Source organism: Sarcophilus harrisii, chromosome 4, assembly GCF_902635505.1.
Source record: "Sarcophilus harrisii chromosome 4, mSarHar1.11, whole genome shotgun sequence".
NCBI classification, from domain to species: domain Eukaryota; kingdom Metazoa; phylum Chordata; class Mammalia; order Dasyuromorphia; family Dasyuridae; genus Sarcophilus; species Sarcophilus harrisii.
This window is the reverse complement of record NC_045429.1, coordinates 425,964,895-425,982,871: the sequence shown is the minus strand read 5'-3', so window position 1 is coordinate 425,982,871 and position 17,977 is coordinate 425,964,895. Positions and strand designations below refer to the sequence as shown.

General features: G+C 41.2%; 1 protein-coding gene across 2 annotated transcripts in view; it reads left to right on the top strand.

Annotated features, from left to right (window-relative positions):
• GOLPH3L (golgi phosphoprotein 3 like) overlaps positions 1-14,114 on the top strand; it is a 29,146-nt gene extending 15,032 nt beyond the window's left edge. For both annotated transcript variants that reach the window (XM_003769913.4, XM_023503553.2), the window contains exons 3-5: positions 9,301-9,432; positions 10,073-10,187; positions 11,898-14,114. In XM_003769913.4, the coding sequence (XP_003769961.1) occupies positions 9,301-9,432; positions 10,073-10,187; positions 11,898-12,325 (675 nt within the window). In that variant the 3' untranslated portion in view covers positions 12,326-14,114. The remainder of the gene's footprint in view (positions 1-9,300; positions 9,433-10,072; positions 10,188-11,897) is intronic.
• The last annotated feature ends 3,863 nt before the right edge of the window (positions 14,115-17,977 follow it).

The following is a 17,977-nucleotide window of genomic DNA, read 5'->3' as shown; positions in this document are numbered from 1 at the left end:
CCATGGAGAGAATGGCTCGCCCTTTTCAGAAATCTTCAAGCGAAGGCAGGATGGCTTTTGCCTCCTGTGTCATAGAGGACATGCCCTTTTTTTTTTTTTTTTTTTTTTTTTTTTTAATTTAATAGCCTTTTATTTACAGGATATATACATGGGTAACTTTACAGCATTAACAATTGCCAAACCTCTTGTTCCAATTTTTCACCTCTTACCCCCCCCCCACCCCCTCCCCTAGATGGCAGGATGACCAGTAGATGTTAAATATTTTATTAAAATATAAATTAGATACACAATAAGTATACATGACCGAAACGTTATTTTGCTGTAGAAAAAGAATCAGACTCTGAAATATTGTACAATTAGCTTGTGAAGGAAATCAAAAATGCAGGTGTGCATAAATATAGGGATTGGGAATTCAATGTAATGGTTTTTAGTCATCTCCCAGAGTTCTTTTTCTGGGCATAGCTAGTTCAGTTCATTACTGCTCCATTAGAAATGATTTGGTTGATCTCGTTGCTGAGGATGGCCTGGTCCATCAGAACTGGTCATCATATAGTATTGTTGTTGAAGTATATAATGATCTCCTGGTCCTGCTCATTTCACTCGGCATCAGTTCGTGTAAGTCTCTCCAGGCCTTTCTGAAATCATCCTGTTGGTCATTTCTTACAGAACAATAATATTCCATAATATTCATATACCACAATTTATTCAGCCATTCTCCAACTGATGGGCATCCACTCAGTTTCCAGTTTCTAGCCACTACAAAGAGGGCTGCCACAAACATTCATGCACATACAGGTCCCTTTCCCTTCTTTGTAATCTCTTTGGGATATAATCCCAGTAGTAACACTGCTGGATCAAAGGGTATGCACAGTTTGATAACTTTTTGAGCATAGTTCCAAACTACTCTCCAAAATGGTTGGATTCGTTCACAACTCCACCAACAATGCATCAATGGAGGACATGCCTTTTCAATAATGCTAGATGGTCACAGGTCTCTTCCAACTCCGAAATTCTGTAAGTCAACAGATTTTTATATGTGTATGTGTGTATTATTAAATAAGATAATTTATATGTAATAATATCTAATGTATAACCTAACATCTAATGTATCTATCCAATATATAATAATACATTATATGTTATGTGAATATATATTTTATATATGATTATATATAACAATAGAATGTATAATATATAATATGAAAATATAATGTGATGTATAAATATAATAAAACCTATTAATATTGTGTATAAAATATAATGTATATTTACGTAATATAATATGATACATTAGATTTTATATAAAACGTGTTTATCTTATTTAATTTTATATATATATAAAATCTCAGTTGACCCATAGAATTTCAGAGTTGGAAGAGACCTGTGACCCCAGGAATTACTTACACAAAGCCTTCCACTTTGCTAATTATTGGTGCCCTTCTTTTGGAAGTCGGCCCCTAGGAACTGTGGACAGACAGAAGCAAAAGACTTTCCATTCCACAGGATAATAGGACAATAAGGGACAAAAACTAGTTCTCCTTTGAATGATCATGGATCTAATTGGACAAGGTTTTTTGTGTTCCAGTGTTTGATATAATCTGGACAGTATCATCTGTAGATAGAAGCAATTGAAAAACCAAACTCACCATTGACAAATCTTTCTTTATATATTAGGTTCTGTGCAAGTCCTTTGCACTGATTTGCACCTTTCTGTAAGTAAATAAATCTCTTTTTCATGTTTTGCTTGTTGGTGCTCAGGTGATTGATAAAAAAAGTTCTTGTAGAATTTTAATGTGGGGAGACTGCTTGTTTGAAAAGAGTTCTCAATTTACATTTTTCAGTGTGATATCAAATGCATTTTTTTAACCAATTAACAGCAGATAGTTTGGGATATTCTGGTCAGTTTTCAGTCAGTTTTGAGTCTATATCAATTTCTGCTATAGAAATAGTCATCAAAAACCTATCTGTTCCTTTCTAATTTCATCAACGGTACTGTTGATGTATGCACATAGGCTATTTTCATAAAGATTTCACAGATAAAGTAGCTTAAAAATTGGTCATTGTTCAGGTAGCTATGTGAGGGCCTGGTCTGGTGTAAGACCCCCTTCCCAATCCAATTAACTAATTAAAAACATCACCTGGTACAAAGAGAAAACATTTGTTTAATCCCTGCAGGGAAGAGGCCCAGACACACACCTAGGAGTCATCTCAACTCCCCCATGTGCACCTGGAACCTGACGTGTTTCCGCCTTGTCTAGGGTTTAAAAGCAAAAGATTCTGCCTTCTCATTGGATAAACTAACAGGATGTAACCCTCCTTGACCAATGATCACCAATGCTGGGTGCCTCCCACAGGTCATGTCACTTCCTGCAACTTCCTGTATCTCAGGTTCAAAGTCCATTCCTCCAGAGAGTAAATGACCTCCCCCAAAGTCCAAAGTTCTGGGAACAGGGATCATGTGATAATAATGAGAAATGCTTCATCCAATCAGTCCCATTCAGCTAGGTGGCAGAGGCTCCTGCCGTGGAGTCAGGAGGACAATCAGCCTCGGACACTTGACGCTTACAGCCGTGTGACCCTGGGCAGGTCAATTAATCCCACTTAAGGAATTGGTCATTTTTTATACTTTCTTGATCACCTTTCTCTCGGATTCAGCTGCCACTGTAGTGCAGGCCCTCATAACCTCATGCTTGGATTGTTGCGGTAGCTGCTGGGGAGGGTCTCTCCATTCTCCATTCTGCCCCTAAAGTGATTTTCCTAAAGCGCAGGAAAGATCACATGTGGCATTTCTTGCTCCTCCTGCCCCCTTTCAGCAAGCTCTAGTGGTTTCCTGTTACCTCCAGGATCAAGGACAAAAGGCTCTGTTGGGCATTGAGTCCTTTATAACTTTGCCCCCTTTCCAGGCCTCTTGCACATGACTCCAGTACACCTTCCAATCCCGTGACACTGCCTCTGGCTCCTGCTGTTCTATGACCAAGACTGCCTCTCAGCTCCACGCATTTCCTCTGTCCACTTTCCCTCCTCCACTGACTGCTGACCTCCCTTCTTGCTTTAAAGGTAAGGCCTTAAGGCCTAAGTTCAATCTCATCTTTTACAGGAAGCCTCCCTCAACCCCTCTTCATTCTCATGCCTTCCTTCTCTCAATTATTTCCTATTTATCCAATATGTAATTTGCTTTACATATCCAGCCCCAGCTCACGAGCTCTGGGGGTGAGGAAGAGGAGACATTGCAACACTCTGGTCTAACATGAGAGTTCACCTTTTACCTGTGGGACAGGCCTTGGGAGGTTCCTCTTTACCCCCAGGCACAGGCAAGGTGAGTCCTGGTTCAGAGCTAGCTTATACATTCTCCCAGACCTACTCCTCCATTCTGCTTCTCCAATATAGAGATAGTCCTTGGTCATTACATACAAAGTGTTCCATTTCTGTGTTGATCAACTATGAAATCTTCTTATCTGATCCATGGCCTATTGTGCCTCCCCTGCAGCCATTTTCTTTGTCTTCTCTTCCAATTCTCCTACTGCTCAGTCCATTCCCAAGCTGTAATCCTTGCCTTGACTCTCTTCCCCATCCTGACAGTTTTAAGTATGCGTATAATTTTATTGATTTTAAGTACCTGCCATGTGCCAACAGCTAGTACAATGTTAGGTGCTAAAAATACAAAAGCCCTAGCCAAGAAGATTTTAGTGTTCACCCTTGGCCCTCACGGATTGTTCGTCGGTATTAAGATTTCCTCAAATAATAAATACTGTGAGGTTAATCCTGGACGTGGATTGATAGACCACCCAGACTAGTGGTATGATGGTGCTTTCCAGTCATCCTGTCATAAACTTGAACAACTTCTAATACTGGTATTTTCTTAATGACCTTGATGCGGTTAGTGGCAGTGCAGAGAGTTGTGAGAATTGGGGTGGGAATCCCCTTGGCATACAGGCCCAGCATGAAAGAATTCATGAACCTGAAAAGTCTGAGTGGCAAAAGGGAAGTTTATTGGCACTGAGAAGCCAGCTTTGCTGGGAAGACAGACTTCTGAGTGGCAAGAGGTCCTGGCAGAGAAATAATGAAAGGTTATCACTGAGAAGAGGGTCTCTTCACAGCACACAGGAGTCCTGGCAGGCAGCTTTGCCAAGAAAAGAGCTTCATTGGCAAAGCATAATTCCCACTTTGGACTTCCGCAAAGATGTGGAGTTCAGAATGGTCATTTTATTGGCAGTCTGGGAGTATGGCTTCCATTGAATGAGATTCCTTCAATGTTGTCACTGCCCCCAGCTGAATTTTCTGGGCTAATCTTAATTAAACCACTAACTGCTGGGAAAAGTGTGTCTCTTTCAGAGGAGAGTTTCAGAGCTCACCCCCATGAGTTCCCTCTAAAAGTCACAGGGGACAGTTTCAGGGTTCCAACCCCTCACACACACACACCCCCTTCCCTGTCAACCTCATCAGGCCAATATTTTTTATCCTGTTATGCCACCGTTCTCAGTTTCCATAATTATCCTGACCCAGTCTTGACTCAGTTTCCCTGTTTCTAAAAGCTCAGTCCTGCAAAACCACCCTTTCCTCTTAATCAGCAGAATATTTGATAAGAATAAAAGACCTTATATTTTAGAATATCAGAATGCCTCTCCCCATCCCAAGCTATTGGAATGTCAGATACCGTCTTATCAAGATGCCTCTCCCCATGTCCGGGGTTCTTCCCCCCATTAGGTCATCTCATCTCCTATGTCATCCCATCTTCAGTGGCTCACCCCACCCTGTCAGTCTCGTCCCGCTCTCAGCACCCTGACTCTGTCCTGCCTCAGTCTACCCCCTGCATCTGAGCCACGTGTATATGTCTTTAAGAACTCTTATTGTTTGATGGATTCTTGGAGATGTGTGGTTCAGAAATGGTGAGAGATCACCATTTTAATAAAAAAAAAGCTGGAGAGATCTTTACAAGCAAAGCAGATTTATTATACATTCTCACAAGAAGGGCCTCCCACCCATCGAGCAGACAATTGAAGGGAGGAAGCACTGTGGGGGGCAGGGTCAACACTTTTAATCCCTAATGCAAATACCCCCTCCCACCACTGACCCTCATCCTTAGTGACTGAGGATCTTACATTCTAAATGCGGGAACTACCCAAGAAATTGAACTTGACCAATAAGTACATAGGTGCCCATATTTGATTGAAATAGGGAGATGCTGATGTCATGGGAGGATAGCAGGAAGGGGACTTAAATATGCCCTTGACTCAATGCTTAAAGTCTTTCAGGTCTACTCAAACTGAAATAGATGAAGCCTTACTCGATTTTCACAACTGTCTTGAAAGATCTCACCTCATCTCATTCAGAGACGATAGTCTCATTCATTCCTGGGACCAAACCATGGATCCATTTGATCCCAGTATATCTCTCCATTTAATAAGTTATTAAATACTCTCCAATCTCTATCTTGCTCAGTTTCTCTGGCATTACAATCCTAAAGTGTCAGTGATGGACCCTTTAGAATTAACTCCATGAGCTCTGTCTGTGCGGATTAGATAAGTTGGGCAGGCATCGGATGAAGGGGTAGACAAAAGCAGGTACCAGGGTAGTACCAGAGCATTCTTCTTTTGCCTCTTCAACAAACTGAATTAAGAAAAAATGCCATATTTTTTCAGAAAGCACTATTTGACATAATTTTATGAATTAAAATTAATTACTTTTTTTTTTTTTTTTTTTTTTTGGTATTCTTTCATATCTCTCGGGAGCTGATTCCTTCTTCTTTGGAAATTAAACCAGTCTTCAACTCAGAAGCCTTGAAAGATATTTTTAGTGTATACTTTGAAGATTTTTTTTCTCCTATCTTTAATTCTGTTTGCTCTGGAAGCAGGAAGCTTTTAAATTCTTGACCTTCATAGAATTGTTTTAAGGTGTGTCTTTAAGGAAGCTTCACAAAGGGAAGGGTGCTATGCATACATTGCTGGGTGGAAATTCAGGCAAGATTATTCTGGTAGAAGGTTATTGAAATTTCTTGACCTAACACATGACCTTTTTCATACTTTCCACTCTACTTGGTTTTGGAGACAAAAGAGCCCCTGAAGTTTTTTGGCCAGGTGAGTTTCATGATCAAAACACCATTTTTGATAAATATGCTTATCTCTCTAAGAGACAGAGGAATTTACAAGCAGGAGAGATTCTGGCTTCCAGAGCCCTGCTAACCAGAATCTAGTTTTTAATCATATCCTCCAGAGTTGGTGTGAACCATAGCTTCGGTTGCTTCTTGGGACCATGCAAATTAGCCATCCTGATCCATCTGTTCCAGACTTATAAAATGGACTGAGTACTTTAAAAACTTGCCTCTCCTTTTCCTCTGAGCTGTCCATCTCAGATCTTTTCTAACCCTAATTCTTCTGCCCAAATTCCTAACTCTTACCCCACCCCTTGTTACTGACAGGTCAGCAGAAACCTTAAGGAACTCCACCTCATCCCTCCCTAAAGCTTCCTGAGGTCTGGTCTACTCACATCTCTGCCACTAGACCATACCATTATGTTCCTTTTTCTGTCTCACTCTTGTGTGATTTGTTTTGTTGCCACAAGCACTGGGGAAGGGTTTGCTTCTCTTGTACCAGATGGTACTGCTCAGACTTAAAAAGCGGTGGCCCTTCATCATGAGAGTCCTTCTGCAGGGATAGAATAGACTGCCTGTGTTATGTTTAGAAGGGAATATCAGGGAAGAATCCTTCAGAGAGCCAATCCATCCTGTCTCTGCCTTGGCTGCTACATATTATTTACCCAGATTGTGTCAGTATTCTCTTTGTTCTGAGATACCACCAAGGAAGGGAATCACAGCCTCAGTCACATCTGTTCTCACCTTGTGCCATTCTATTCTTCCTTGTCTGTCTTATTCTCTTCTGCTCCTGCATAGTCCTAAAGGAAGGCATTTTTCTGGGTTTTAATACGTTTTGTGAGGCTGAAGTGGGAAAGAATGTTTTTTGAAGAAATCCATTTGTTCACCTCCCAGCTCTTGTTGCTCCTTTATTGACATGATTGAAATCTTTAATCTCACCATAATGAAAATCAAAGCTGAGTTGTGAGTTAGAAAGAAGAAAGCCCTGGAAAAGTAGAAATACTTTCCTTCTTGCACACCTGGTTGAAATATGTGAGGCAATCAAGGCCTTGATTTGCATCTACAATTTATTGCCTCTCCACATGCCATTGTTGGTCAGGAATATGTTATACTTTAATCTGAACCAGCAGATAAAGGGAATGAGCACCAGTGCTTTTGTGAAAAGAAGAGATGTCCTTGTTTCCACAGGCCCTACACAGCAGGTGCAGGTCATTGGTAGAGAAGTGGGTAGAGTAGACCTCAGGAAACTACAGGGAGGGACGAGGTGGAGTTTGTAAAGACTTCTGCTGACCTGTCAGTGTTAAATGGGCCTTGGGATGAAAGAGGGAGGATCTTGGCAAAAGAGGTAAGGTTAGAAAAGATCTGAGGTGAACAGCTCAGAGGAAAAGCACTTTTGTCTTTTTTCTTTAAGGATGCATCAAGATAACTAATTTACCTCATCAGGAGAAGCAGCTGAAGCTGTGGGTCATACCCATAGCTGTGGGTATGATTAAAAATTAGACTCTAGTTAGCAGGACCCTAGAAGCTAGAATCTGTTCTACTTGTAAATTCCTCTGCTCCTGTTTGGATCATGAAATTTATTTGTTCAGAAAACTACAGGAACTCTTTTGTCTGTAAAATCAAAATCTTTAGTCTTGTATTCATGACCCTCTACAACCTGGCCCTGACCCATCCACCATCTCTGATATATCCTAAAAATATTTCATTTTCAAAATGCACCGTGGGTGTTTCTCCCCTTTCATTCACACCATCCCCTCAGCTTGGGATGCCTGCCCTAGTTCTCTCTCCCTAGCCTAAATGTAGCTCAGTCTGCCCCTCTGTTAACTGGAGTACTCCCAGTAAAAGGGTCAGTCCCTCTGAACTTTTAAGGCACATTGTTGGTACCACTTATGTATCAATCAATGGCCTTTGTAGTATCTCTAATTCTCCTTTATCTCTTATCTCAACTAGATTAAAAATTCAGTCAGCACCAAAGCTAAGGCCTCTCTAGTGTAGCCTACTTAATGTCTGAGAGCTAGATGGTTTGTAGTTTGCTCTTTCTAACTAATCTGTATTCTTCCCTAAACTCTGGAATATCACAGGAGCAGTTTGTAGGGAGTTCAGAGGTGCTTTTTTGCAACTTTTATTTAAGGGGTTTTTGGTTAGCACTCTTAACTTTGGAAGTACTTCATAGAACATCTGGTCTGGCTCATACTTACAAAAATGTGCATATACTCATGCATGTGCCTGATAGATGGCCATCTGGTCATCTAGACTTTGCTTGAAGACCTCATGTGACGGGAGACACCCTTCTCTCTCCTCCCTCCTCTCCCTCCCCCCCACCCCCCATCTCCCAAACTAGACCATTCCTTGTTGTTTAGTCATGTTAGACTCGTGATCCCATGGGATCATTCTACCCATGGGGTTTTCTTAGCCAAAATACTGGAGTGGGTTTGTCATTTGCCATTTCCTTCTCCAGTGAATTAAGGTGAACAAAAATTAAGTGATTTTTCTGATCATAGAGCTAGAAATTGTCTGAAGACAGATTTGAACTTGGGTCATCCCGAATTTGGGTCTAGCATTGTACTCACTAAGGTGTCCAGATGCCCCATTTCTACTTTGGAATTATTTGAATGGTAAGAGTTTTTTCCTTATATCAAAACTAAATCTACCTCTCAGCAGTTAGCCAAACTTTGGAGAGGATATAAGTTATTTTCTAGAGAGACTGACTTTATTTACTGCCAATGGCCAGGAACTAGGGAGAAAATGGTCTTTTCTGGAAGAACCACAAAACCTCAGGAAGCGGCAGGCTTTCTTGTGCCAAACTTTCACAGGCCATCTATCCAACCCCCTAATTTACAGGTAAGAATCCTGAGCCCAGAGGAACTGGCTCTGTGTCCCCTAAGCATAGTTAAATGACAGAAGCCAGATTTGAATCCACGTCTTCTGTCTCTGAATCATGTGCTGGTGCTGGAGGAAAGAGACAAAGGAGAGGAGACACTGTTCCCTTGTTTTGGGGAGAGCCAAAGCTGCTGGAGGAGAACTAGCTCCTGCCTAGGAAAGGTTACAGTCTGTCAGGGGAGCAAGAATACACAGACGCATCAGAGAGCCCCGCACAGACAGGGTATAGGTACATGCCGTGAAAATGAACCTGAGCAGTGAACAGCGTGTCCTCAGAGAGACCCAGCCAGGTGTGAGCCCTCCCCTGACCTCTTCCCCTCCCCATTTCCTAGGGTTACACGTCCTTCTGGAATGACTGCATTTCTTCCGGGCTTCGAGGAGGCATCCTGATAGAATTGGCCATGCGTGGCCGGATCCATCTGGAGCCCCCCACCATCCGGAAGAAGAGACTGCTGGACAGAAAGGTAGCACGTCCCTCCCTTCACACACAGACATGGGCATTTCCCACCTTTGCCCTGGGAGGGAGGCCCTGGGGAGGGGAAGTAAGCACGTGAAAGAAGTGGGCCCCTGGTTCCTCCTCTCTCTGCCTTCTCAGCTACTATCCAGTTTCCTCCTTCTCAACTGAACATGGTGGACATGGGAGTCATGCCCAGTGCTCTCCTGTCTCCTCACAGACTCACCTCATCCCCTCTGGGAACTGAGGGCTCATTGGTCATTAATGATTAGCACAGCCAGGAACCTCTTCTTAGCTCTAAAACCACATTTCTCACTGTCTTCCCAGACCAGCATCCTTTTTTTATTTCTGTGGATCATTCTCTTATTCACACAGTCTCTTTGTACCCATCTTCCCGCCTCCTGCTACATCCACTGCAAGTCCTTTCAGTCCTTCCTTGAAAACGTTGTTCTTACATTGTTGTATTGGTTTAATTGGGGGAGAGGGGGTCTGTGTCCTAAGTCTTCATTCATTTGTAAACTCCCAAGAGAACACACATCTTCATTTAGCATCAGTATAGCATTATGTATATAATAGTCTCTTAATTGCCATTTGTTGAAAACTTTTGAATGAATAAATACATGTTCCTTGTTTCTTTCCTTCCCTAAAAGGTGTTGCTAAAGTCAGATAGTCCTACTGGTGATGTCTTACTGGATGAAACCCTCAAGCACATCAAGGCCACAGAACCGGCAGAAACGGTTCAAACATGGATAGAGCTGCTCACAGGTAAAAGAATTCAAAGGATCTCTTGTTACCACTCTTTTGTGGCCAAGATATAGTATTGTCTCCTTGCCAAGAAAAGAGAAGCAAAAATTCAGATTTTTTTTGTTTATGAGAGAATAAGAACTTGGTTTTGAATGCATAAAATTAATATCAATAATAAGGAACTACATTATGTAGCACCTACTATATGCCAGGCACTGTGCCAAGGGCTTTATGAATATTATCTCATTTGATCCTTGTGACAATTCTGAAAGTAAATGCTGGTTCTCATTTTACAGATGAGGAAACTGAAGTAGAAACAGAGATTAAGTGAATTGCCGAAGCAGCCCTCCACCCACTGTGCCAGAGATGCCAGCACTGGCCACTTGACTGTAGCTCCCTCTCCCTTCCCCCCTTATTTCTGGTGCTTTCTTGCGGCTTCTGAAGTCTTTAAGAAAACTTGGGTGACGATTACATGGGAGGCAAGGATATGACAGGAGTCACACTAGTCTTTCGGGACACCAGCCTTTGTCCTCAACTTCTAGAAGATACAGCCTGATGTGTTTTATATTTGTCCCCAAGTCAGCAAAGACTGGGGTCTGTTGAGTCAAGGAAGAGCCATCAGATGGCTCCCAGGGGCTCCCCTGAGTGGGACATGAGGTAGGTGAAAAGGCAGAAGGAAAACTGGGCCCAAGCCCAGCAGGCAGTCTGAGCCCTCACCAGGCTGGCCGCATCAAGGGCTACCCACTACCTGTGGGTCGTGTTATTGATACTGTAAATTCAGACACCAAAAACACCGGGATGAGTCTCATTTTCTTATTGCAGGAGTCCCCAGTTTGGAAGATTTGGCAAATAACTACATCATCCTATAGAAAGTAATTTGGGGTTTTTTGTGTGCTTATTCTTGGTAAATTTAAGAATTTATTTCCTTTCATGCTGAATAGGGGTTCATATAGCCAAGGAGTACAGAACTTGAAAAAGGCCGGGAACCTCCACGGGCTGCCTGCTGGGGGACCATTGAGCCCTATTGTACATGTGTTCCTTCATCTGTGTCCTATCCCCTGTCGATGGCCCTCCCTAGCTGGGAGATGTTTCTTTCTGGCCCCCTTCGTCCTTCTCTCTGGCCTGAATCACTGGCCATGTCACTTCTTCCCCGCCACTGAGGGAGGCACTGGGACAGGCTCAGGCTGGGTGCATCTCCACACTTTCCCTATGAGATGGACACACTCAGCCCCTTTTTTTATTGGTCTGCCAACTTTTATCCATCCCTCTGCTTCTGCCTGGTGCACTCAGAGCCCTCCCATGCAGATTGTCTTACAGTGTGGGCAAGTCTCAAGAGGGACTTACAGGGAGGGGTGGATTCTCTGTCACCGCAAAGCCTTTGTTCTTATCACCTAGGATTTCAGTCTTTTCTCTCATCCAGGAAGCATGGAGAATTGATATCTGGAGAGAATCCAAAAGCTTTCAGCCTCCTTTCCCACTGCCATCCCAACCAGTACCTTTCTCTCCCTTTTCACAAGATCTTATGGCCACTGCAGTGCTTGTCCAGTGATGAACCATGGAAGAAGGGTCACCCCCCAGAATGTCCGGCAAAGCTGTGGACCGCAGAGCAAAGCACCACAAAATTTACCCGAGATACCTAGAATTTGATACATGCTACTGCGAGTCAGAAAATTAACATTTTTGTTTGTTTGTTTGTCTCTGTGCACTGTGTCCATTCACCCATCATCACAGGTGAAACGTGGAATCCCTTCAAGCTGCAGTACCAGCTGAGGAATGTGCGAGAACGGATTGCCAAAAACCTGGTGGAAAAGGGTATTCTGACCACCGAGAAGCAGAACTTCCTACTGTTTGATATGACCACGCATCCAGTGACCAACACCACAGAGAAACAGCGGCTGGTCAGAAAGCTTCAGGAGAGTGTTCTGGAGCGATGGGTGAACGACCCCCAGCGCATGGACCGCAGAACCCTGGCCCTCCTGGTGCTGGCTCACTCCTCAGACGTGCTGGAGAGTGTCTTCTCCAGCCTGGCAGATGACAGATACGACATAGCCATGAATCGAGCCAAGGACCTGGTAGAGCTGGACCCGGAGGTGGAAGGAACAAAGCACAGTGCTACGGAAATGATCTGGGCCGTGTTGGCAGCCTTCAATAAATCCTAAAGCCTGCAGGGGGGCTCCTCCTTTCCCTCTGCTGCTGCTGATGACCACCAGAAGCCACATCGCTCCGTTCATGGGATGAGGTGTTTGTTTGGGAGTTGGTTGATATTCACCTTTTTTCCTTCTCTTGGACCAAATTCTTGGTGAGTAAGGGAGCAACCTCAGGGCATCGCCACAGGCCTTGACATGACAATTGAAGACTTGCCACTTTCCCCAACAGTTGGAGGAGAACGTGGGGCTCGGCACCCCACTCTCCTTTTTTGGCTCACCCCGTGGCTTGGGCAGATATGACCAGTCAGGTGGGATCTGGATGCTTCAGCCACAGAGTGTCAGGCAGAAGTAGTAAAGCAAGCTCTTCATTTTTCTAAAAAATGTGTCCCATCTTAAATATATAGCTCACTCAAGTCCTTTGTGTCTTGGACTCTCTCAGCGTACTGTAGTTTATTAAAGTAGCATCCTACTTGGGTGAAGGGCAGAAATCAAAATCAGTTTTTGAAGCACTTGAGATGTGGTATTTGTATATCCCTATCATGCCGACGTTTTCTCCCATCTTTCCATTTCTGGCTTAAAGCATGTCTAAAATCTACCAGCCTGGTCATTAATAAATATTTAGCGATAAATGAGAGATAAATTTTCAGACTCCCTCCTACTCCATTTCAACCTTCCCACAGCCAGAAAACCAATTTTAAAATTTATCTCTTAACTACCTCCTCTATGCTTTGCAACATTGGAAGCTGTGATAGGGAAGGAATGAAATTCCTGTCCCTTACTACAAGGTGATTATTCTGATTCGCTCCTTCCTCCTGTGCCCTCCAGTCCTTTTCATGTATTTATTTTGGCTTTAGCCAATGAAACTAGAACTGAAATTGCTCTTGGAATGCGGCCTCCTGAGTTCAAAGTGATCTAGGTCTTTATTTATTCCATCAAGCTTCCTGACCAGAGGTTGTGATTCCCTGTTTATTGTTAGGGTTATAAGGTAGCTTTGCTATGGCCACACCCCACCAGAACACTCATCTTTAATTTATAACAGAAAGGTCTCCTGCTCTCAACTCTGTAGAACAGACAGGAAAAAGCCCTTTATTGAGGGCTCCTCTTGGGGCTTCTGTATCTTAGGGAAGGAAACTTGGTATTGGAAGGACAGGTTCCAGGAATGAGTTTAGCTAATATTAGAAATTTACCCACCCCTGTACCTCCCTCTTCTCCCTCCCCCAAAATTATCACTGCCTCGTGACTCTTGACTAAAATGTAGTCTGTCAATGGCCAGGCCTCCTGGTAGTTCTGGAATGGACCTCTCCGGTGAGTTATCATGCATGTTCAAAAGTAATTGAATGTATCAGCATAACCCCCCTCCTTCTCCATAACCTGGACACAGAACCACAGATAGTATCAAATTAACATGTCTTAGTTTTTCCTTTAATGACCTTTTGATGGCTAGAAACAAATTGTCAGTAATAATTATGAAACTCGGCTGAATTCCAGATTTGCTTTTCTCGAAACAGACACCAAGCCCCTCATAGTAAGCACTTGGTTTTGCTTTTCTTGCAATTTGTACTGTTTGTTTGCATGAAAACCAGATTGTCCTATGGAAAGCATCAGTTTAAATGGTGCTAGAGGCCATCATGAGTTTGGTTATTTTCAGTCCTTGGTTGGTCATTATTTTTTGTATTTCTCTCTCAAGAAGACAGGGAGAGGCCAGGTAGAAATAAATCTGCATTGTGTATACTGCCATTCAGCTTCCTTTTACCTGCATATGGCCATCGCCTTTGTTTCAATAAAGTTTGTATTCTTGGCACTTGTGTCTGAGTATAATTTTATAGCAACTAGAGCTCTGTCTAAAGGTGAGTCCTTTGTGAGCAAGTCCACAAATGACTTGCCCTTCCTCCTCGCTCCAGTTTATCAAGGTGTGTTGTTTCATTAAGCAATCTAGCAGTTTAGGGCTCCAGGATCTCATCAGTATGGGTACTCCCTTAACCAACCTTTCTGACGTCTTAGCTGCTATGACTGAAATCATTAAGTCCTAACAGAGAGTCTTGAAGACAAGTATCCAAAGCTTTTCCACTTTGGCCGCATTTGTCATTCAGAGCTATGTTCTATTGGCCAAAGCCTTCAAGACCCCAGGGTTAGCAACAGGCATTTTAGTAAGTGCTGCTTTGTTATATGTGGGAAATCTGAGGTATACAAAATTTTACAATTGTAATATGTATATATGCTTAGTGCTTATACGCGTTTTGGCTAAAATCCAAACGCCAGAAAACGTGGACCTTCACCAGAGGAATCTTTCTTTGTAATATCATTTTACAAAAAGATCAAAAGAAGAATATAGTAATAATAAATACCAATAGTATGGAAACTAGTAGAATTATTCTCATACTAATTATTGTCTGCTGGAATTAACCTTATTTTATTTGTTAGAAAGCTAAATCTTAAACATAGCAGAACTTTTGAAAACACTTGGAAAGCTGATAATATTAATGTAACTAGTTTATTCCTTTTAACTAATCCCTTAGCCTGTAGTAGTAGAACATAACAATTAGAAATTTTATTAGGGTCCTGGGTATATGTGGTCATCTGTATTTTAGTCATTTGTTTGAACAGACTCCTTTTCTCTTGGGGTCATCCCATCTATAAGTGATTGATTGATAATGCTTATATTTCACTGATATTTGAATTTTAGATCATTGTAAATTCCTAGTCTTACACTTAAAGAAATTATCTTTTAACAATTATATACATGTGTTTTAAATTAATGAATGTATAATTTGTTCTTCCCCTTTGTAGGCAGTATCACCTTTTAATGGCCATCCCTCCCATTTTCCCTTGCCCCCCCACCACACATCACTTCTGAAAGTAAATATTTCATTTCCTAGGGAAAAAAGTACACTTTGTATATATAAAAGGGAAGTTCAAATTGAGTAAATCAAGTGCCTTTCAGAATTTTCTATATCCTACGTATAAACAATAAATTGTATTTTTTTTTTATTAGTTGTCTTAACCCACCTCAAATACTTTGTTAGCCATTTTTCTGGTAATATGCTCACTTTGGAGAGTTAGCTGAAAGTCTAAAAGCCTCCTTTAAGAGCTTTCTTACAGCTAGTTAAAAAACAAAACAAAGGTTAATTTCTCTTATACTTCACACTTCAGTATAATTTGATTTTTTTCCTCTTATATTTGAAAATGAGCAAAGAATTCAGAAGGTACTGTGCTAGGTGCTAGAATTACAAAAAGGAAATGGCCTGCCCTCAAGAAGCTTACACTCTTATTAGGAGTGGGGGGATGAAGTATACATCTATACAAATAACTATAATATAAGTAAAATTAAGAACAGACAATGGCATCAGGTACAGCTTCATGGGGGCAGTGACACCTGAGCCTTGAAGGAAAACAAAAGTTCCTGAGAGGCAGACAGAAGGAGGCAGGACAATTTAAAAATAGCCAGTAGTTCAATTTGGCTAGAACAAAGTGTTTGTACAGGAGAACAGAATGAAATAAAACTGTAGATGTAGGTGTGGGCGCCAGATTGGAAGGCCTTCCAGGCTAAGGAGTTTTTTAAAGCTGATGTGCCAGATAATATTTTAGGATTCCCGTCCTACTCCCCATCCCCACTTCTAGTTATAAAGATAAATCTCTAATCTGTCCCTGTTTTGTCCTTTGCTCCAAACTCTTAGACTTATCTTCATAAACAGTATCTGTGTCCTCTCTAGGGTAGGATTGGAGAGCAGGAGAAGATGAATTAGGGTTGAAATGAGAAAGCTTTTTCCCAAATCTAAAAATAAGCAAATTCTTTCAGATTTAATGCAGTATTTATTAAGTTCTTGCTTTGTTCAAAGACAAAAACAAAGGAAAATTCTTGATTGGATTCTTACTAAGTTATGTGTAGATAAAAGACAGAGCACAAGTGGCTTCTGTTGAAATGCTTTGGAATATATTTAGAGCAGGTACAGATATCATTGCCAACTAGTTTACAAACTAGGAGCTTCTGCCCCCTTCCACTCCAATGTTTTCCATTTTCTTTCCTCCCTGGACCCTCTGCCATTATAACTTCACAGTAAATAAAATACTCATTTTATGTGTGTCTATGCAAGTAACATAAGTAAAAGCTAACCACTAATTCCTATGATGTTACTGTGGTTCATTTAAATAGGCTTGCCTGGCATTTAAGCCTTTCCAGCTAATTAAATTCATTTCAGCAGAAACATCAACAATCCTATTAGTTTTAATAATACTACTATTCGTCTTAATTTATATCAGAAGTTACTTTCCAAAATATAGCCAATTTTTTTCCCCAAAGTCTTTAACTTGAACAATTTTTTCCTTCTGCTTATTCCTTTTTTGTTAAGTTTTGTTTTGTTATCACATAAAACTTCAAAGTATTTACAATTCTCATAAAGTATATAATTCCTCCAGGTAAGTGAACTATTGCAACCATGATTGTGATCAATGTTGGAATCTAATACTTGTTCACTTTTAAAGAAGTGGACATCATGTGATTGCCATAATTAGGTATATTCTTTTGGATTTGCTTTGCTTACTCTGCAACATTACATATAAATCTTCCTCTATTTCTTTGCAGTTTTCAGAAAAAGAAATTGTCCATTAGTGTTTCAATTGTCCCCCATCCCTTCCACCATATATCATTTTCCTTTTCTGTCGTATTAGCCAATCTGATTGGTGTGAAGTGATACTTCAAAGTTGTATTTCTCTAGACTGAAATACTGTAATGATTTAAGAGCATTTTTTCATATGATTGAGGATAGCTTGATTTCTTCTACAACTATAATTAGTGTTACTATAAATTTTCTTGAGATAGGGTTTTCCTTATTTTCAGTAAACTCTTGAAGCATAAATAAACCCAATCAATTACTGGCCAGTAAAATGTAAGCCCTTTTAGGACAAGGGTTTTGGTTGTATTTGCTATTGCCTTGCTTATATTGTCACTTGATTGATGTTTGAATTGTTTTATTGAATTGAATGAACAATTTATAACTTCTCTTGCACAATTTTTAATTTTCCAAAATAGCTGAACCAATTCACAGCTAACCAGCTGTTAACTGTCTTTCATTCCTGTCCTTTTTTTCATCATTTCCTATTTTGGCCAATTTTTAAGTATGAAATGATCTTAGAATTTTTAAAACTTAAAACTTTTGACAAGGTATTTAAACTTGTAGTCAAAAAATGTTAAGCTACAAAGGACCTCAGCTTACCCCCTCATTGTACAGTTGAGGAAACTTGGGCCTAGAGAGATTAACAAGAGTTTGTCTTGGTCAAAGCATATGAACAGACAATTCTCAGATGAAGAAATTGAAACTATTTCTAGTCATATGAAAAGATGCTCCAAGTCATTATTAATCAGAGAAATGCAAATTAAGACAACTCTAAGATACCACTACACACCTGTCAGATTGGCTAAGATGACAGGAATGATGATTGTTGGAGGGGATGCGGGAAAACTGGGACATTGATGCATTGTTGGTGGAGTTGTGAACGAATCCAACCATTCTGGAGAGTAGTTTGGAACTATGCTCAAAAAGTTATCAAACTGTGCATACCCTTTGATCCAGCAGTGTTACTACTGGGCTTATATCCCAAAGAGATCCTAAAGAAGGGAAAGGGACCTGTATGTGCACGAATGTTTGTGGCGGCCCTCTTCGTAGTGGC